At 40.6% G+C, this 21780-nt stretch overlaps 1 protein-coding gene and 1 long non-coding RNA gene across 2 annotated transcripts in view; one reads left to right on the top strand and one right to left on the bottom strand.

Moving 5' to 3' along the window:
- Positions 1-20357, top strand: part of DNAJB14 (DnaJ heat shock protein family (Hsp40) member B14) — a 28172-nt gene extending 7815 nt beyond the window's left edge. The window contains exons 3-8 of the mRNA XM_044428664.1: positions 1827-1972; positions 3997-4179; positions 4875-4969; positions 6653-6762; positions 11849-12021; positions 13682-20357. Coding sequence (XP_044284599.1) covers positions 1827-1972; positions 3997-4179; positions 4875-4969; positions 6653-6762; positions 11849-12021; positions 13682-13806 — 832 coding nt within the window. The 3' untranslated portion in view covers positions 13807-20357. The remainder of the gene's footprint in view (positions 1-1826; positions 1973-3996; positions 4180-4874; positions 4970-6652; positions 6763-11848; positions 12022-13681) is intronic.
- LOC123022725 lies at positions 1966-13659 on the bottom strand. The gene is made up of 3 exons (XR_006414556.1): positions 13510-13659; positions 5007-5066; positions 1966-3696 (listed from the first exon to the last, which is right to left on the bottom strand). It is a non-coding gene; the product is annotated as an uncharacterized LOC123022725 (long non-coding RNA).
- Positions 20358-21780: the final 1423 nt, after the last annotated feature.

Raw genomic sequence — 21780 nt, 5'->3', positions numbered from 1 at the left:
GTTATCTGCTTCTAGGTTAGGAGTACCTCAGAAATTGTAAATAAAGAGCCATTTCATGAGTCCACCAAAGAATTATACTATTTTGCAATAAAAGAAAAACAGCTTGCTTACCTGTAACTGATGTCCTTCGAGTGGCCAGCCATGCATTCACACATATGGGTGCTGCGCCTGCGCAGTGCGGTACCGAGGGAACAGACGAACCCGAACCACGATGTTTGGTGTGGTCAGGTTTCTTCGCCTTGTGGGCCGGCTTGTCTGCCTTGTCCTTTCTTGCCTTCTTGTGGCTGGAGGACTTGTCAGAGCCACCATGCTTTCTCTTCTCCCTTTGTTTAGCAGGAGGAGAAGGAAGTTGTTGAGCCCCCATCGCTGAAGTACCTTCGTCCGAAGGGCGCGGCCAAAACAGAGGCAGAGCGCTGTGGAGGCGCAGCCGAGGCAGAGCCAGGCTTTGAGACCCACTGGTCTGACTGCATAAGGGCCTGGTCCCAGAGCAGTTTACAGAGTCGGTTTTCCCAGTTCTTCCTGGCCTGCCTAGTAAAGGCCAAGCAGTGGCCACACTTGTCCGTTCTGTGCCCCTCACCTAGGCAGAGGAGACACAGATTGTGTGGGTCTGCAGGAGACATTTTAGACCTGCACTCAGTGCATTTATGAAAGGCCGCTCACTGCGCCATCGGAAAGAGGAAAAAAGAAGATGGTGAAGAGGGAAAGATAATATTTTTGGATTTTTTATTTTTTATTTTTTTAGAGAAAGAACGAGAGAGAGAATATCGAACAGGCGAGAAAGAACTTGGAATTATAGTAGAACAGTTAACAAGTTTAACAAAAACAAAGATCGATATACGAGAGCAAAAAGGCATGAGGCACAGCGAACGGTGGTCGCAAAAGACTGAGAAAATGGCGGACACTCCGCTCTATTTATACTATGGAGGGGGAGGGGAACGGAGTTTCCCGCCAAAAACCATTAGCTTTCTAATCTTTCTGGCCTTAGGCACTGTACAGGTGCAGCACCCATATGTGTGATGCACAGAGGCCACGACGAAGAAGTACCCTTTGGATTTGGGGAGAAGACACACAGGAGCTTTGCCAACATTTTTCTGATCCAGTCCCGTGAAATTGTGCTTTCTTTCCCAAGAGCTTTTCCTTTGCAGTCCCTAGTGTTTGTAGCTCTTTCTTAGTTGTTACATCACTCACCTAATATTGCCCTTTGACTCTGAGCATAAAATTATAACAGGAGTAAAGATAACAGTGTTCTGTGCACTTTGGTGTTTAGCCATGCCGGCCACATGACCACGGAGACTGTCTGCAGACAAACGCTGGCTCCCTCGGCTAGGAAACGGAGATGAGCACCGCCCCCTAGAGTCAGGCAGGACTGGACTTAATGTCAAGGGGAAACCTTTACCTTTAAAGATCACAATGCTGTCCACTTAAGCATTTTAAATAACTGTAATAATGTAATTTATTATTTTCAGGCTTCCATAGTTTTCATTGTTTCTACAACAAAATAAATTATCAAAAGAGACATTTTAACTGTTTCAAACTTTCAGTTCTTGCAGAGGAAACATGGGCAGCCATTGTTTTCTGTATTACTGTCTTCAAATAAATTTTGATCTTGAAAAGTGAATGAATATTATGAAACCTCACATTTCAGTAATAAAGCCTTTGTCAAGAGTTCTGCTGTCATAAGAGAATTCTTTCATATGTATATACAGTGGCATAACAAGTCTGAATTTTAAAAAAATGAACTTAATTTTCAGGTTGCTCTAATACTTGATTGCTTTGCATCGTATGAAAGTTCTGTGTTTGAACAATTACCTTGTGCTCTTCTGCAGTGTAAAGAAATGTAAAAACTACTATGAAGTCCTTGGAGTATCCAAAGATGCAGGTGAAGAAGACTTGAAGAAAGCTTACCGAAAGCTTGCTCTGAAGTTTCATCCAGACAAAAACCATGCACCAGGAGCAACAGATGCTTTCAAAAGTAATACTTCATAAGTCAGTGCAGAAGAGAAAATGCCCTAGGGTAGCAATAGTACATCTCTGCCATACAAGTGTTTGCGTTAATAACTTGTATCTGTTTGGGTTCAAATCTGTGCTTTTACAGTCTGATGGTGACTGTGAACAATTGTTCTATATGTGAAAAAGTAACTAAGTCCAGCTATGTTCTTCCACTGTGCAAACAGAAGCAGAGAAACAGCTGCAGAACCTTTCTATTCTAGTATTTAAACAATATATTTCTGGCGGCTATTTTCCCTCCACTTGAAATTATTTGATTTGAGCCCAGTATATTTGGATTATTGCACATGAGGCTTGTAAAAACAACCATAAACATCTGAAAGAAACTGTACATGTAGCTATCAACATGCTCTAAGCAGTTTGTTGTATATTTGTGTCAATGTTTCCTACACCAGGTAGAAATTTGGCTGAAATTCCATTGTAGATGCACATGCCCAGGAATCTACAAATTGGATCAGAGCTTGGTAGCAAAACATTATTTCTAGTAGCCAGCAATAAATACATTAAACATGCATATGAGCACATACAGTGCCTTTCCATCAACTAGGTTCAGACTGCCACAGAAGTATTAACATTAGAGAAGAAATTTAAGAAGTATTAACATTACAGAAGACATTTATTTGATTTCTATCCTGCCTTTAAGAACTCAAAGCAGCTAACATCATTCTCTTCCTGTTGCTTTCAGTCTTCTCCCCACAACAACAGCCCTGTGAGATAGGTTGGCCTGAGAGTCTGTGACTGTTGGCTCCATGACTGAGCAGGGACTAGAACCTAGATCTGCCTAAGTCTGAGTTCTGCACTCTTAACCAGTATACCACACTAGTTCTCCCTATAAACCCAAGTCTTCCTTTAAAATGTAAACTTTTCCCACCACTTCTTTTGCAAGCCCCAGTACAATAAGCATATATTTTCAAAATTTTGGCTCTGGGCATAATCCACTTCAAGAGCTGTTGCTGTTTCTGGCTTCATCCACTGCAGCTGTTCCCCTTTATGAATCCATTTTTGTTTGTTTTCTAATTCACCTCAGAGTAAAAGTAAACTTTTTCTACGAAGCCACTTTACAAAGTAGATCTTTACAGTTGGAAGGAAGCTGCACAGGAACTTGACTAGGAAGTATTTGGAAGAAATACCTTCTACATGTGAGAGGGCTGGGTTCTCAGAGGTTTTTAAGCTGCTTCTACAAGGTTCCAAGAACATGGGTAGTTCTGGGATGGGGGAATAAAAAAGGCCATATGAGGGAAGCAGCTTTGCACATAGAGACTAAAATGGTGCAGCCACATCTCACAGTGGAATTACTGGGAAGGAAAGAAACGCTTGCTGTTGCCATTCAGGGCTAGGGAATGCCTTTCCTAAATGTGTACTGCAGATTTTCTCTGATGAATTGTAAGCTCCCTTTCTGGTTGCCAGCTTGAAAGACTTTCCCACCCTGGTACACTGATGAGTTCCCTGAGAACTTTAGCCTTGTGACTCTGCATGCTTTTTCCAAAGTACCATTCATTATATGATAGGATGGTCTACAATTACAATATTTTTTACACAATCAGCAGGGAATGGCCAAGCCAAGATACACCAGTTAGACCAGAACACCACAAACTCATATGTTACTGAATATCCACTGTGTTGTGATACACTGTTTGACTCCGTTACCATAATGTCTAATTTGTTCCCAGATGTTGTCAAAGAATCCATCTGGATACGAGTGAATGAATGAATGAATGAATGAATGAATGAATGAATGAATGGAAAGAAATAGAGAAAAACAAATTACTTCTTTTAAATGTTATATGCCGTAACCCACTCACACTATTTTTGATGCCATTCCTGCACCAGTCTGTGCAGGGTGTGGAAAAGTGTAGTGCAGGCCTTGCAGTCTGGATGTATCTGTGTCATGTGAGTTACTGCAAATGCAGCATATAATTGATATCACACTTGCTCCTTTTATATGTGCCTATGATTATTTTTTTCCTCTTTCCCCCTTCTGCTTTTCAGAGATTGGCAATGCATATGCTGTGCTAAGCAATGCAGAAAAACGAAAGCAGTATGATCTTACAGGCAGTGAAGAACCATGTAATCATCCTGGCAATGGTAGATTTAACTTCCACAGGGGCTGTGAAGCAGATATTACTCCAGAGGACCTCTTTAACATGTTTTTTGGAGGGGCATTTCCAACAGGTACTGACTCACTGAAACAAGATTTTTTATCACCTAGCCTCAACTCAGTACTACCATCTAATATACTTTATATCAGCCTTCCCTACCTAGGTACTCAAGATGTTCTGGACTACCTTTCACATAACTTCCAGCCAACATGGCCAGTGGTCAGGGTGCTGGGAGTTGTAGTCCATAAGATGTGGAGGTACTAGGTTAGGAAAGGCTCTATCACTACCTTTCATTTTCCAATCTGAAATCTCTTCTGGGTCCCTATCCTAAAGGAGCATGCACTTATATTTTGTATAGCACCCAGCACCAGAGAAACAGTATAAGTAGTAATTGCTTGCCACCATAATGCTGAGACTCCCAAAGGGTAAGAACAGACCCCCATGTACTATTTAATGGTGTCTGATGCACCAACTGGAACTTAAATCACCTTTCCCCAGTGTAAGGAACAGATTTGTGAAACCTGAAAGCTTATGTTATCCATCAGCAACCTGTGGTCCAGTAAAACATGCTTTCTGATCCACTGCCTGTCCTTTGGCAAAAAGGGGAAGAGTTACGTGCTGTTCTCGAAAGGGGAAGGTGTTGGATGTATGGCACAGCACTGCCTATGATGCTTCCTCAGTTGAGTACAACTGAGCCCTTCTCTTCTTTTATCTTGTGTTTTACTCTAGCCCTTAATATAGTCTTCTGGATATTTCCTCTTCATACAGGTAGTGTACATTCCTTTTCTAACGGACGGTCTGGCTACAGTCACCATAATCAGCATCGTCATAGTGGACATGAAAGAGAAGAGGAGAGGGGTGATGTATGTTTGCCCTCAGCAGAGTTTTGTTCAGCCTTACCTTTTCTGAAACATTTTTCTTAGAGTTACATGTTTTGCAGTTGCGTGTCCCAGTCAGTGCCTGAATAGAAAAATAGATATAAAGAAACAATAAATGTTAAAATCCTAATGCTGTTCATCATTTATACTCTTAATGGTGAAATTCTATGCATATTCATGTTTAGTCAACTGAGGCTTATTTACAGATAAGTATGCTTAGTGTTTAAGGTAGCCAGATGCAAAAAAGGGCTTGGCTTCAAGCACCTTTAATAATTGTGTAATTGGGGCACATGTAATTTGCTTGCTGAAATTTCGCCTTCTATGGAGTCCTACCCTCTTCTGCACCTGGCCACTCTAATGGTATTGCAGTCTGAAGTAAGATATGGGCCACTACTGTGAACTTAGCTTGCACTTAGCTACATGTCTAGCAGCGATAGGACTGTAATCCTTACCACTGTAAGGATGATTGTTGTAAAGTTGAAGAGGTCACAGCTGCTTCCGTGGTTTCAAAGTAATGGTAACCCATGGGGGTTTTTTAAACCATGCTTTTTTGTCCTACCAAGGGTTTGACTTGGTTTACCTGACACACTGGTGTTTATCATTGGTTATTTAAGCCATGGTAAGCCACAGCACATGCCAGGTGCAATTCAAGTATGCAGCTTACCACTTGGGGCTTGTTGTGTCATACAGGCCTGACCATTGGGGGTTATCTGAGGATTGTTTAACCCTCACATGCCCCACAGTGATGAAGTTTGAATGTTGCAATAACGCTTTAATTGGGGTTCTGTTTTTCAAAATGGTGGCCATGCAAGCTGTGCCCTCTGTCTATTAGACAATCAAATAAATGCTAGTTTATTTTCTGAATCCTTGCATTGTTTTTTCCCTCTTTCTTCACCTGCTCCCTCCCTATATCCCAACTGCCTTTGCATCACTGGTATGTAAAGAGGCTTTTTTTTTAAAGAAGCTCTTATTTGCTGCCCTGTAGCCTAACAACACAATCCATGAACAACCCACAATTCCGTGTTCACATGTAATAATAATCCATAGTGTAAGCAATAGATAGATTTCTTCAAGGATTGTTCATGGTTAACAGCCCATAGTTAACTCATATCTCTGGGTTTGTTTGTAATGACAACCACAATTCAAGCAAACCATGATTAATTAAACTGTGGCTTTTTGTTACTTAGTAATAGATGCTATCATGTTGAAAAACTTGTTGGCTAAATTTCAGTAAAAAATGTTCTGATTTTGAGATCTCTTCCTATCATATCAAAGAAAGTACTTGTTTTGGCTGAATGAAAACAAAACTGAGGAAGACATCTTAGTAGGACTTCAAGTAATTAAATAGCTATCAAAACACCTTGAAGTGACTAACTGTTCATTGCATCCACTGAGGATCAAACACAAAGCAATCTGTTCAAATGGTAAAATGGTAACTAAGTAGATGAAAGTTACTCTTCCAATATTTTTAAAAAGCTCATCAATAAAACAAACTTGGGTAAGTTGCATAGTCTCTTTCAGAAGCTTCTAAAAAATGTCAGGCAGTAGTGTGCTAGAGGTGATTTTGGTACAACTGCTTTTTACCTAAAGGCATGGGTAGACTAAGTGTAGCTTCAAAGAATCCAGTACTCCATGATTTTACTTTCTAATTGCTGCTTTAATTCCCAGGGTGGCTTCTCTATGTTTATTCAGCTGATGCCAATTATTGTACTGATCCTCGTCTCTTTGCTGAGCCAGTTGATGGTGTCTAATCCTCCTTACTCTTTATATCCAAGACAGTAAGTAGCAATATATGTATAATGAACATGGTCATTTTAAAATAACTTTGATTTTGTACACAGTTTTTCTTTCTTGTATGTATTAGGTCTGAAATAATGACTGGATTTGCATGGCACAACAGCTAACCAGCAATAACAGTCCTTTATAACCATTATTGTGTTCTGCAAAACCAGCATGACTTACCCACCATGGGTAGGGGGTTAAAAATCAAACAAAAACCAAAACAAAACCTACTCATGATGAGAACCCATGGGCTGTTGTAGGGTTTGTTTCGTCTGCCATGGAGTATCATCTTGTCAGAACCTGGAATATTGATCCCACCATGGGTTAAGACCCATGACCAGCAACTCATTTGGCAAGAGCAGCAAAAAAAACCCTTGCTCCTCTTCCCAAGATAGTCTTAGCCACTGCTTTTGCCCATGATGTGGAACTATTGGTGGCTTGCTACAGTTTATTTATCCTTTAATGTTTTTTTTTTTTTTTTTTTTTTTTTTTTGTGGGGGTGGGGAGATGAGATCAGCCAACTTGAGAGCAAACTTTCCCAAACCCTGTTTGGGCAGGCACAGGGAACCTCTTCAAGGTCCCACAGGGGCACTTTGACTTCCTAGTTTTGAGGGGGCTGGTATGTTCCAGTACAAATCCACCCAATTACAAAAACACCCCCATTGTAAAGGAACCCCAAGTCTTGATGGCTGTCAGTGAACTGTCAACTGTGTTTCTGCTTCAGAAGGCTGAGATGTACTTTCAGGATTGGGGAAGGTGCAAAAGTAGCACTTCAATGGGCACTACAGCAGAGGAACTTGAAAAGTTGAGGATCTTGCTGAGAATAGGCAAATCTCCCCAAACACCACTCTCTCAGCTGAAGCTCCCTCACACCTTGAATTTCTCTTGACTGATCAGTTTCTCTAACCTATCAAGAGAAATCTGGTAGTAGTAGGAGGTTTACAAGCCTTTACTGGACACTGCAGGGAGAATATCTACTGGGGCAGCAGGACACTCCCTCCCCACCCCACCCACTAACAAGGCTTTACACACACAAAGCAACAAAATGCTACAACAAGCCAGAATTGGATCAGAATCATGGTGGGGAGGGAGGGGGAATTTATTACTCCTATAGTGCCCTGTGGGATACTTCCTAGGGCAGGAATGGCGAACCTTTTAGAGACTGAGTGCCCAAACTAACCCAAAACCCACTTATTTATCTCAAAGTGTCAACACTACAATAAAATCTGAAAACTGAGGTTTTAATTCAAAAACTCACAGCCAGTCCAAGCAAATATATATATATATTCTTGGCAGCGCACTGACCAGCCATGCGAAAGCCTGGACGAGTCATGGCTACTGAGTCACGGCACGGGATATCATCGCCTGGCGCCTCCACTTCTTTCTGAGTATGTGCATGCCCCCTTTGTGCGCTGTTATTCGATGCTTGGTGCTGGGGCTGGCTTGCTCTAGTGCACACCCCTAACCCTAATATAGGGGTAAAATACCATTGAAAGGGCCAATTTTGAAAAAGCCTTCCTTGAGTAGCTTTTTCTGCACTGCTCATCCTTTCTGCCCATTCTAAACACATTCCAACCATCAAAATCATGCCAGGACACCTCGTTTTTCTAACCCTAACCCAGTGATGGTGAATCTTTTAGAGACTGAGTGTCCCAACAGCAACCCAAAACCCACTTATTTATTGCAAAGTGCTAACACTGCAATAAAACCTGAAAACAGCCAGTCCAAGCAAATATATATATATCCTTGGCAGCACCCTGATTCAAAAGCTTGGACATGTCGCGGCTAATGTGTCACGGCTTGTGACATCATCACCTGGCACCACTGCTCCTTTCCGAGCATGTGCATGGCCCCTATGTGCACTGTTATCCGATGCTCGGCTGCTGGGGCGATGCTGGGGCGACTTGGCTCACGTGCCGACAGAGAGGGCTCTGTGTGCCCGCTGTGGCACGCGTGGCATAGTTTCACCATCACTGTCCTAGGGGAAGGAGGGAGCACAGGACCCTAGATGAGCCCAATCATCTCCTAGACTCATCATGGGTACTTTGTGACACAACAAATCCTTCAAGGGCAAAAGACTACAGTAGGTTGGTGTGAATTCACCCCAAATTAACTGACCCACCAGTGTTTGTAAACCATCCAGGTTTGTTAACAGGAAAGAATTCAAACAATAAAAGGTGATTCAAAGTTTGATTTTTGGAAATGGAAATCTGGTTGTGATAGTGCAGAAACTTTTTTTAAAGCTTCTTATCTCGATCATTTCAAGGAAGTGGCTTTCCTTCCCATAGTTACTTGTATAAAAGCACACTTCTATGCATGTTTAGACTGAACAAGGTTAGTCAGTTAACTCTGGTTCAGGGTGGAGGGGAATCCGCTTCCCAGATCAAAGCATGCTTCACACCCCTGCTTAGATATACAACAAGGAGCTCCAGGTTCATATCTCCATCCAGCCACAACATTCACTGGACTAAATCAAACTCTCCCAGTCTAGCTTGTCTAACAAGCTTGTTAACAGAATAAAAGCAGGATTCCTTACTCTGCCCTATGTTCCTTTGAGAAAAGGGTATATGTAATACGTATGCAGGAGCGTAGGTGGAGGAAATCACGGGATGAATCTGACCGAACACACTTAAGAGCCCATTATTGGGCCTATGCTGTGGCGGTGAGGGCGGCGAAAAAGAAATTCTTCTCCATCTCCATTGCCTCCTCAAAATGCCGTCCGGCGGAGCTTTTTCGAGTGGTGCATGGCCTGGTTTATCCTGGCCCCAAGAAAGATCTGGTTTCACCCTCGAAGGCCCGCTGTGACAACTTTGCCAAGCATTTCAGGGAGAAAATCGCTCAGATTCGTCACGAGCTGGACTCTACTAGTGACTCAGAGGTTTCTGGGGAGATACCAGTCCCGCCGCCTGGTCCAAAATTAATGGATGAATTTCAATTATTGCGGCCTGATGATGTGGACAAGGTGCTTGGACGAGTACGTCCCACCACTTGCCTATTGGACCCTTGCCTGTCTTGGTTAATAAATAACGCCAAGCACGGGATTGGGATCTGGATCTTGGAAGTGGTTAACGCTTCTCTGAGGGAGGGTCGGGTACCTGCCTCTTTAAAGGAGGTGGTAGTCCGACCGGTCCTGAAGAAAGTGTCACTGGATCCAGAGATGGCCACTAATTATAGACCAGTGGCCAACATCCCGTTTTTGGACAAGGTGTTGGAGCGGGTGGTGGCGGGACAACTCCAAGCACTCTTGGATGAAACTGATTTATCTGGACCCATTTCAGTCCGGCTTCAGACCCAGGTACGGTACTGAATCTGCCTTGGTTGCCCTGTATGATGACCTGTGCAGGGAGAAGGACAGGGGGAGTGCATCCCTGTTGGTTCTTCTGGACCTCTCAGCGGCTTTCGATACCATCGACCATGGTATCCTTCTGGATAGGCTAGCAGGAGTGGGGGTCGGAGGCACTGCTCTGCAGTGGTTCCGCTCTTATCTCAATGACCATTTCCAGAAGGTGGTGCTGGGGGACTATGGCTCTGCGCCATGGCAGCTATGCCATGGAGTACTGCAGGGGTCCATTTTGTCCCCTTTGCTGTTTAACATCTACATGAAACCTCTGGGAGAGGTCATCAGGAGGTGTGGGCTGCGGAATCATCAGTATGCTGATGATACCCAGCTCTACCTCTCATTTTCCACCAATCCAGGTGAGGCAGTGGCTGTGCTGAACCGGTGCCTGGCCAAGGTAATGGGCTGGATGAGGGCCAATAAACTGAAGCTCAATCCAGACAAGACGGAGGTCCTGTTGGTAGGCAGATCGAGCTTTGGTGAGGGTGAACTGAACCTAGTCCTGAATGGGGTTGCACTCCCTCTTAGGGACAAGGTCCGCAGCTTGGGAGTGCTCCTCGACCCAGAGCTTTCACTGGAAGCTCAGGTGACAGCGGTGGCGAGGAGCGCTTTCTTTCAGCTTCAGCTGATCCATCAGCTGCGCCCCTACCTGGAGTACGACTGCCTGGCGACAGTGACACACGTGTTGGTGACTTCCCGCCTTGACTTCTGCAACGTGCTCTACGTGGGGCTACCCTTGAAGACGGTCCGGATACTTCAATTGGTTCAGAATAGAGCTGCCAGGCTGTTGACGGGGACTGGGCATTATGCTCACATGACTCCAGGCCTCCGTCAGCTTCACTGGCTTCCCATTGAAGTCCGGGCCCGATTCAAGGTGTTGGTGATCACTTATAAAGCCCTAAACGGCTTGGGTCCTGGCCACCTGAAGGAGCGCTTACGTCCATATATGCCCACCCGCCCCGAGATCAGCGGGAGAGGCCCTTCTCCGGGAACCCTCCGTGAAAGAAATTAGGAGGATAGGTACTCGGAGGAGGGCTTTCTCTGCGGTGGCGCCCAATCTATGGAATGTGCTCCCCAGAGAGGTCCGCCTGGCACCGTTATTTGTTTTTCGGTGCCAGGCGAAGACCTTTTTATTCAAGCGTCATTTTAATTGTTAACGTTATTTTTAAAGTTTTTTGGCCAGGGTGACTTATTTTATACACTTATGTGTATTTTATATAGTTATTTATGTATTTTAATTTATTTATTTGTAAGCCGCCCCGAGGCTTTGGCGAATGGGGCAGCCTAGAAATTTTATAAATAAATAAATAAATAAATAAATAAATAAATAAATGTTTAATGAAAAAGATCCTTTGCAATATGCCAGTGCTCTCTTCACCAAGGTGAACTGACCCTGCAGGGTGTGCATGGTTTTGTTGTTGTTAAGAATAGATAAATTTTTAAATGAAATTTTAATTATTTAAAATTCTCTTTTGGTCATTGTTAAAACTAAAACTGTTTTAACTAATGTTCAAAGAAAATGAGATTTGGAAAAAGAGAGCAAAACATTATTTACAGAATCCAAAGCATTAAAGAGGATGTTACAGCTATATACTATCTGTTAACCAGAGCTGTTCTCAGTACATTTTATTTACAAAATTTACTTTGTAGTAAATTTGTAATCCTTAATACTCTTTCGTTTATTTTTAAGTAATGGTAAAGTATGGGATATTGACACAGAATGACAATATGGGATTTCTTTGCAGGGCGTCAGGGCAAACCATTCAGATGCAGACAGCAAACTTGGGTGTCGCTTACTACGTCAACAAGGACTTTAAAAATGAATACAAAGGTGCAAATTTGCAGAAAGTAGAAAAGAGTGTGGAAGAGGACTATGTGTCAAACATTCGAAATAACTGTTGGAAAGAAAGACAACAAAGTAAGTTGAACTCATGTTTAATATTGTTCAGATTTAGCTATGTAATGCTAAAACATTGCATTATTCCAGCTAGAAGGAAATATTCTGGACTGGATCCTAACAAGAAAATTCATGGAAGGAAAGTTTTCTGTATCCTACCCAGCAGCAGTTACTTTGCACCTTAAAAAAAACCTCTCTGTAGGATTGGGGGTGGCACTGGAGGAGGCAAGAGTTGCATGGAGATTTGCTCTTTGGAGGCCATTACAACTTACCCATCATTCCCACATTCCACTGTTTTTACCAATAATTTTTTATGTGCTGAGAGGTGGCATATCAAAAAATAATGTGATCCACAAACTCCCTAGTTCACATTTACCTTTGGCCGTGGTCATTGTTGGTGGCTTTTGGAGAGCTGTTTTTCCCCTGGTTCTACTCTGATTTTCTCTTCCCTCTTTTCTTTACTGACCTCCATATAGGCATACCTAGGCAATGTTGACAAACTACCTTGGATCCTTGGAATAGTTTAGAAATACTACTAATTGGGAAAAGAGCAGTGAAATTTTGACTTGAAGTGAGTGCTCCCCTCTGCAAGGGTGGGAAACTTCTTTGAATGGTTCAGCCCTACAGGCTATTGGCCTCTGATGGATTCTAGAGTGTTTGAGGGGTTTTGCAACTGGTGCGTTTCTTGAATCTGTGGTTGCTCAGTTGAATGCAGATGCAGCTGGTTGATATCCTCCCAGCCAACTTTTCCAGTTGAGCAGAACCAGTTTGATACCTTGGTGTATAACTAAGGGGAAGCAATGAAGCAGGTGGGAATATAACTAGAATGCAAGTGCAGGAAATGCCTTGACAAATCATTAAAATAAGAGCTAATTATCAATCCTACTCTGTAGCAGGGATAGCAGCAAGGAAACAGTTTTTCTCTTCCACTGTTGTATCTTCACAGTGTCATCTGACAGAATTCTCCCAAGTGGCACAAGGTCTCCATTTTAGATAATGGGAGATTCAGTGGAATCCTCTGTAACAATTTGTTTACAAGTTCACAAGACATTATAAGGACAAGAGTGCTTTCGTGTGCCATGATTTCAATTCCAGTTTTTAGCATATGGACAAGATATTTGGTAAAGTCCAACCAAATACTTGTAAGCTTGACCCTTGTCCATCTAGGCTTATTGCACCTAACAGGAAAGGATTACTAGGAGATAGTAAATTCCTTGCTAATAGAGGACATCCCCAGTCCCCTTAAAGGAGGTTGCACTGTAACCGCATCTCGTCAAAACCTCTTTGGACCCAGAAGATTTCAACACTTTAGAGCCAGAGCTCAACATCACCTTCCTGAGCCAGGTGGCTGAGCATGTGGTTGGTTAGGTGTACTCTGGGCACTGCTTGAGGAAACGCGTTTAGTAGTTTGATTCCAGTGAGGTTCTAGGTCTTGGTTTGGCACTGAAACTGGCTTTTATGCTGTCAGATAGTTTTTGCCATGAGAGGGACAAAGGAGGATCTTCTCACCATTGGTCATGGTATCCTTCTGGAGAAGCTGCTTGAATTCTCTGTGACCAGCTGTGTGCTCTTCAGTGGTTCCACTCATACAAGGACAGTGATCTCTAAATTAGAAAGAATTAGATGGCATTTTTAACAGTTGTTATTCTTACTTTTTGACACTTGATTCTTGTTTTTAAAGAAACAGATTTACTGTATGCAGCAAAAGTGTATCGGGATGACCGTCTTCGAAGGAAAGCAGAAACCATATCCATGGACAACTGCAAAGAACTAGAACGATTGACCAGTATCTATCGAGGAGGATGAGCTAGATTTTGACTTTTACTGCCTGAAGTACATGCTCTATATGTATAAAAAGAAAAAATCTGTAAACTGAGAAAATACTATTTCGTTGTGAGAACTAAAAAGAAAGAGGGATGTAAAATTCTGTGTAGCCATTCCCAGAAACCTTACCCTAAAGTTCCAATATCATTTAATAGCCTATTTATTTAGTCTGAAATATATGACAAGGTTTGTTTACATCACTGAATTGCCCTTTGCATTTTATTCCCAAAGCTCTGAGAAATTTTATACAAGGAAGAAGCTGCTCAGGTGTGCTAGCTGTATTTGTAGAGATGTAGACTAATGGTTCTGCTTCAGAAATACTTGCCATGTAAATATGTGTGGGAAATGAACACTGTTGTGTATATTAAACTCTTAAGGATTTCTAAAGATATTTAGATACATTGTGGGGAATTCTGTGGCTTCCCAACATTATCTTGGGGTTGGGGAACAGGATTATTAGGAATCCCTGCTTCAAGGTCCTTTACATGCAGAGCCCCCTGTCCCCAAACAGTATAGAAAGAACCACAGCAACTGCCCCTCTGAGGTCAGAAATCTGCCTTGGAGAAGGCTAAAGGGGTGACAGCTTAGACCAAGTCCAAATGGCTCCCCAGCCTCCTTCCTTCCTTATGCATTTAATTCAGACAGCCAAAAAAGGCCATCTAGATTAAATGCATTGTGCAGGCTGTTGTAGATCTCTGCCACACCTTGCACTGTGCGTTGGATGCACTTATGTGTCCATGTTTGGAAGCTTACATGCATTGAACATGGAAGACAGTGAATTGTGCCCTAAAATTTTTAATTTCATGTATGGAATAAATATTACTCATGACTATATCATTCCTTATTCACATGTCAAGTGTGTGTGGGACTGAAAGGAAAAGTAACCATCTTATCTCTTTGTGCACAATCATCTAGCTTGAAGAAACTTGGTATTATTGTTTTTTAAGTTATTGGCCATGTTAATTTATGATGAAATTACTTGGATAAAGCAGTCTGATTCCAGAGTAGCAACCTTCATTTTGTAGTTTTACTACTCAATATCTAAACTGTGACAGAAGTAAGATCCGTGCAAAACTGTTTCTTGCTAAGTGAAAAATAGGATTTAAAAAAGAGAAATGTACAGATACACAGTTTATTACTTGGATTGCTTAATAGCTTTTGCTGTTTTGGTATTTCTAAAGAAAAAAGGGTGTAAATAAGCAATAGCTGCTGTACAACTTCCTTCTCCATTTTTTTAAAGTTTTGTTCAGCATGGCTTGGGGTAACACATGCTCACACATGCACGTGCACACACATGGAAGGTGTGGAATTTGTTACATTGTGTCCTGAATCAACATGCATGCTTAATAGAAATTTACAGTTGCTGACAGAGATATGGAGTAATATTTAAATTTTTGGAAAGCCTGGCAGTTTGTTAATTTACAATTATTCAAGTGTGGGCATCGAAAGCTAATCAAGAAAGTTGCTCCTAAAGTCTGTCCTTGTGCCTTTGCACCCTTTTACTGACTCTTAAGTTTAACTTGCCTGTGAATTCCTGCTATCAGCCATAATTTGGAACTGTGTAGTTTTGCCCTGCAATGTGAGCTAAGCAGTCACAGAGCAGTGTTTCACTCCAGATCTTGACAGGCTCTTTTTGGTAAAGAGGAGCTTTTGAATATCATTGATGAAATAGAAATGATTTGATTCTAAGGGATCATATATGAATAATGCATATAGTCACTTTTGGTAAAATAAATTTAATATGCAGTTTTGAAGAAACTGAACAATAGATGGTGCCTGGGAAGTACTTGTTCAGACTTTATCAAATGTTTATAAGCTGTTGCACATTTTTTTACTGCAACAAAAAGTTTCTTTTTTGATATCTCATATACTCTATTAGAAGATACTTATAGATGAACATGCATAATGCCACTCTTAACTGAGATACTGTCCCTCTGTTGTTCATTGGAGGACAATTATTGAAGAAACTCACTGTGGTCTGATGTGTACAGAATTCCATTCTTAAGTGATTCTTCAATCCATTGGCCTTAATTCAGAGGACAAGATGAACACAGAGTTTCGATGGCTGATACCAGAACAAAGCCTATGTACGGTTCCTGCATGCACATGAGGGACTTTCCATAGCTGCTGTTCTAGAATGTAAAATGTCTGTAGGTAAGAAAAAATCCTAGAACTTAATTGGCTTCTGAGTTGCACAAGTGGCATGGCATGAGTTGTGGGGAGGATGATTCCTAGGTCTTCATAGTCTGTTCGAAGTCAAAATCAAAGATGAGCATCAAAGTACATATGAAGGTTGAACATAGCATTCCCTTTTCTCTCTCCTTCTGAAAGAGGTGCCATGCAGCAGTATCTGAGCATCTATACCCACAAGATTTCATCAGGCTATTTTAGTTATATTAAAGTAATAACCAACTCAGGTGCCCTACATTCCACATTGTCTGACAGGTACATGTGAACCCCATGAGTTTTATTTTGAAGATCATCCAGTCCCTGTAGACAGTGGGAATATTAGGCATTTTATAGATATGTTCTGCATTTGTGTGGAGCTGACCAGACACTGTAGTCTTCACTTTAGCACTCCAAGGGAAAGAAGTTTTGAAAACCTATGGTTTAACCAATATGAACCGAATGGAGGTTTTATAAAAAGGCCTTTTTTGGGCAATATGAATATTGAAATTGAGTTCAAGTAGAAGCTCATTTTAAATGTGAAGCAGATAACACTGCTATCATAAAACCACATGCTTGTATCCAAAGATGCTCTTGCACTTCTAAGGCTCTTTTGTTCATACAAGGTGTTTCCCCTTTCCTGCTGCAGTTCCCAAAGCAACAGCTCACACTTTCTGAGATGGTCCTCCAACCATCTGCAGTGGCCTGGGGGAAAGAATACTGTACTGGATGGGAGCAGTGATTCCTGGTGTGTAAATGGAATCTACCTGTCTAAGCCATAATGTTGAAGAAAGATCCATTTATGATAGAGGTGCATGTTCTTTATGTTCAGAAGTTTGTATATGAACTTATGGGGGCTAGTTATCCCTATAAAAACTGAATCAATGTGCAGGCAAGATTGTAAATGTTCAAACCAATGAAATATAAATCTTTAATTTTGCAATATTAGTTCAATTGGGTTATTCCTCTGTATGAGCAAGAGCCTAGTGTGCAAAATACTCTATTCTTGTAATGAGAGTGTAGAAGATGGTATGTGTCACACCATAAAGTCCTCCCTGAGATATTTTTCTAGAGTTGGGATACAGTTTTTCCTTTTGATTTACATGTAATTTTTCCCTGAAACTTTTACAGAACAGCTGGGGGGAAGAGACACTTTGCTTTGTGACCTGCAAGTGAAAGCACATTCTTAAATAATATTAATGGAAAACATGAGCAATCTTCATAACATACACTTCTCAAAGTTTTAATCACAAATTTGCAATGATATAGATAATAACTCCTCTTCATGATTAAAATGTGCCACTTGTAATGCCCTTTCACACTTTAGATTCTCAGGCCTCCAGTTGAATCCCCTGATATGTTTAGATTTATTTGAAAATGGCTCTAAAGGAGGGGGCTCTGAATTTGAGTGCAGCAGAATTGCTAGGGAGGGGGGTATTAAATGTTTTTTCCCCCAAATGCCATTCTTTCTAGTCCAAACCTATTAGAAGATACACATTCAGTTTTAGGGAGAATGGAGTTAGCATGGAAAACAGCATGGAGGAAATGGTTTTAAAAAACACTCCTCCAGCAATGCTGCCCCAGTCAGAGACAGCTGCTTTTAAGTAAAAACAAAACATGGCGAAGCCGTTGGATCTCTTCCATAACATGCAGTTCAGCCCCTTATGCCTGTTGCTTACTGTATAAGCAAAGCAGTATTTATCCCTTTGAGTTCAATGGAACCCCACACAAGATTGCTCTGGCTTAAATGGCCTGTGTATTTAGTTATGGTTTCCTTAATGCTACTTAAAATGGCCCTGACATAACAGAACCCCATAGCGAGATGTGTTTCTTATGACTGGTCATTTGAACACAGTACAACTAATCCCACTATTCATTCCTTTTTCCAACAGGCAAGCCCAGTGCTCCCTATACAGGTAAACCCAATGCTCACTGTACACTTGAGCTGTTGTGGTATAAACAAAGGCCTTACATCAGAGCTGGATGCCAAACAATGAATTCTTAATTCCTTATTTGAAATCCTTCCACTATTCTGCATCTAAATTTCATTTTTAAATAATCTTTGCTTTAATGAACTGATAGCCACCAGATAGAAGGGATGGCAAGCTTTAAGACCCTCAAACATTCCATTAGACAGAATCATACTCATGCCAATGTACTGCTGGTTCTTTATTTTCTCTATTTAAACCAAGTTGGTCTAAGGGATTTCGAAGCAGTAAAAATATACATGTTTCTTTTAAAAAAAACTTGTTGTGAGACTATGTTGTAGTCTTTTCTGACTTGTGTAATTGTTGTCCTATAGATCTTCAGTTGTTGCTTTACAGATATTTACCAGTATGTCCCACACGATAGAGAAGGTAATATGGGGAGACTATAATTCATTTTGAGAACCTTTTCTGCATATTCTGTGTCCTTGATGCTGCTTTCCCTGCTCCCAAACTTATGCTGTCTTCTCTTGCCTTTTCCAAAAACTAAGTGGTGTTGGCATTTTAAAACAACATCAAATTAATATTTTCACTTTAGAAGCACCAAAAATATTACCACATAATATTTTGTTCTGCTTTCAGGTTATCAATTTGAAAGTTATTGTGAGTTCATAAGCAAAAGTGGGCTGCATTGGCTTGGGAGAATCTCAGATTTAAAACTGAGATCAGAAAATTTCTTTTTAGTTTGGAATGGGATGAAGATACAGTGAAAATTTAAGAGCGATTCTATACAGTCAAGGGGCAGTCAATCAAATACATAACTATTCCTCCATTTGTTTGAGAAAGACTTTGAAGTGATGGAATATGTAATTGTGGGGCTTGAAAGTAAAGTACTATTAATGGTACTATTTAATGCCAGTTTAGGTAGAAACAAGGCTCTCATTGATAGTTCTTCCTGCCCAGCCTCATTAATCTCAGTGAGGCTTCTGGATAGTGTTTCCATGCCAGCTCTATGGAAGTAAATGACAGCTGCCCTAGCAAATTGGATATAACAAGTTTAGATCCTATAGAATCCATATAATTCATATTACAAAGGCTTTTTGAATTTGCAGGACTACTGCATGTTTCTAGATTACTTAGCATTTTGGTTACAATCTTGCTTTTTAAGAAACATATACCTTATATTAAGGGTTGCTTTAATGTTGCAGTGGTTTTTATTACAATCTTGTAAAACTTAACATATGTCTTTTCTTTCTCATTTCTTTTTTTACTTTGCACCAAAGTCTGTTGGTTTGGGGACTACTAACCTTGTAAATTGCAGTGTGTGTGCATTTATGTGCAATAGATGTGTATACCTTCCAGCTTCATACCTCAAACTTGTAATTGTGTAATACTTAGTTCTGTATGGTTGCACAGAGTGTCATAAACAATGAGGATTCTGGTGTCACAGTGAAAAAAGCATTTTGCCTAAACTTCTCCATTCTTTTTCCTTGTCCCATTATGGTTCACTGCAGTTGTTGACTGTGGTTTAGCAACAACCATGTCTGAATCTTGGTTACGATCCTACACACAATAAAGCAACAGTTTGGTTTGTCAGGCTAAGCTGTGCTCCCAGATGGTGTGCTTGCAAACAGGATGAAGACAGAAACTGCCTTAATCATGGCTTGTCTGGTGACAGATGTAATACTTACCCATTTGTCTGTAAAACCTGGTTTGCATCAATAATTTCAAACTATGGCTTCATATTTTGGTTTCTAGCCAGTCTAATTGTGGTGAAATTTTAGATAAAATGTTAGTTTAAACAAGTCAGCACAGGACCTGTGTGTGGGAGGACATGCTACTTTTTACAGGATCAGCCTTTCAAAGAAAATCCCATATTCACTTGTTTTTCACAGAAGTGTTCAGAAAAGGATTTCTCCACTTAAGCTGTGGAAATAGAGTTGGAGAAACCCTTGGTTCCTGACCTTGGATGGACAATCTGATAGTAACTACTTATTTGTTGCTGATGTTACATAAAACTTTATGTCAAAGTCTACACACTTAATTTGGCAGTATAGGATTTATTTTTAAGTAAATTTAGCTAGGATTGAACTGTCAGGTATGTCTCTAGCCAGCTTTAATCTGAAGGGTCCTCAGTGTTAGTTGTTGGAAGAGCTGATTTCTAGATGGGAGCTCTAATGTTTGCACATCGTGCTCAAAAAACATATAATTGAAATCCTGCAAAGGAAATGCAATGAAATATAAGATGGCATCTTTACAATGGAGATATTATTTATTTAACTGTAGATTTAATGGTTAGGTTTAAAAATAATTTGTAATGTACCTACTGTAATATCAGACTTAAAATAAAATTATTTTCAGTGTGAATAACTGTTTTTACCTGTTTATAACCCTGTAATATTTAGGAACTGGCATATTAAAGGAAGCAATCTTTAAATCTTACTCTTGCATTCAAATTCCTATTTCTTAGCTACACTTTGTCCCCTTAGATAGGAACTGTTCTGACTCAGAGTCTTTATGGGCTTGATACAGATCTTCTGTTCAACAAACAGAATGGCCTCTTTGAACATGTACTTAGTGGAGACTCCCACTGGAAGAATGGGGAAGGTACATTTCACCTATTTCTACTTCTTCCTGAATCGTACTTCCACCTACCTGCAGCTCTTTGAAGCAAATTTTGGAGATGGAATGGGAATCACTGAAGTCCACTACTTGTCATTGCCTGAGCAGTAGTGAACTCCACTTATGAATAAGTCTGGATCCAAGCCTGCTTACTGTACTATTGATGTTTCAATAAAGCTCTGTTCAACAGAGTTGGTAGTAACCCTTGCAGGGTAGGAAGCACAGCAACCAGGCAAAGATGGACAAACGGACTTACAGCCAATGCCAGTAATGAAGGCTTTCTCTGCATGTAGGTCAGCAGGCTGTCTCTGATGCCTTGAACAGGATTATCAGACAGATTTCAGGAAAAGTAACCAAACTGCAGTATTTAGAAAAATAAACAGTGCCAATCCCTTTCTAATCTGAAGTATTTTCTCTAAGATTCTAAGAAAGGAAGCCTCACTTAAAATTAACAACACTAGAAAAACTAGTGTTTGACGACTCCGCTTGGAATAGGCCCGAGACTGCAATCCTTGCCAAGGTGTAGGTCCCACTGAACTTCATGAGGTTTACTGCTGCAAGGGGAGGATCTTAAGTTCTGTTCAGAGTATCATCTAAGAGTGAACAGTACCGCAAGTAATGAATGGGTATTTTTTTTTTAAATTTTGAAAACGTTTCAGGATAAATATGTATTTTCTTTTTTACACTTATTGTGTAAACCAAAACCAAACCAAAACCTTAGAAAACAGTATTTCTATATGAAATTTGAGTAAATCTATTATATTGAATACATCTATACTATGTACCCCTATATATTTTATGTATAGTAAAATATACTATTTAGAGGTAAATATGCATAGACTTTAACAAAGGCAGCCCAGATATCTATTTGTCCAAATTGTGCTATTTCAGTTAAAAGAGCAAACTGCAGACTTCTAAGCATTATTTAGTGACAAGGAAACCCTAGAAACTGCCACCTGAGCTGCCATTTAGAAACATTTACAGTTTAAAGCCATGAGAAGTTCCATTTAAAACATGTAACAGGCTTTAATAGGTGGGGGCATCTTGATAAACATAAAGAAGGGTTCTTTTAAGAGTTAAATCACTATCTTTACATTTTGATCTTAGTAACCAACTTTTGCTGCTCCCCAGATGGATATAGTTGATTAAAATTAGACACAGATGAGTGTTGTGCCTTCAGTGTGATGTAAATAAGGATCTAGAAATGTGCAAAGTTCATGCTTTATGGAAAGATGGATCTTCC

The sequence above is a fragment of the Varanus komodoensis genome, unplaced genomic scaffold (genome assembly GCF_004798865.1).
Source record: "Varanus komodoensis strain SLA01 unplaced genomic scaffold, ASM479886v1 scaffold2, whole genome shotgun sequence".
In the NCBI taxonomy this organism is placed as follows: Eukaryota; Metazoa; Chordata; class Lepidosauria; order Squamata; family Varanidae; genus Varanus; species Varanus komodoensis.
Note: the sequence above shows the minus strand (reverse complement) of the source record. Positions and strands in the feature narration are given on the sequence as shown.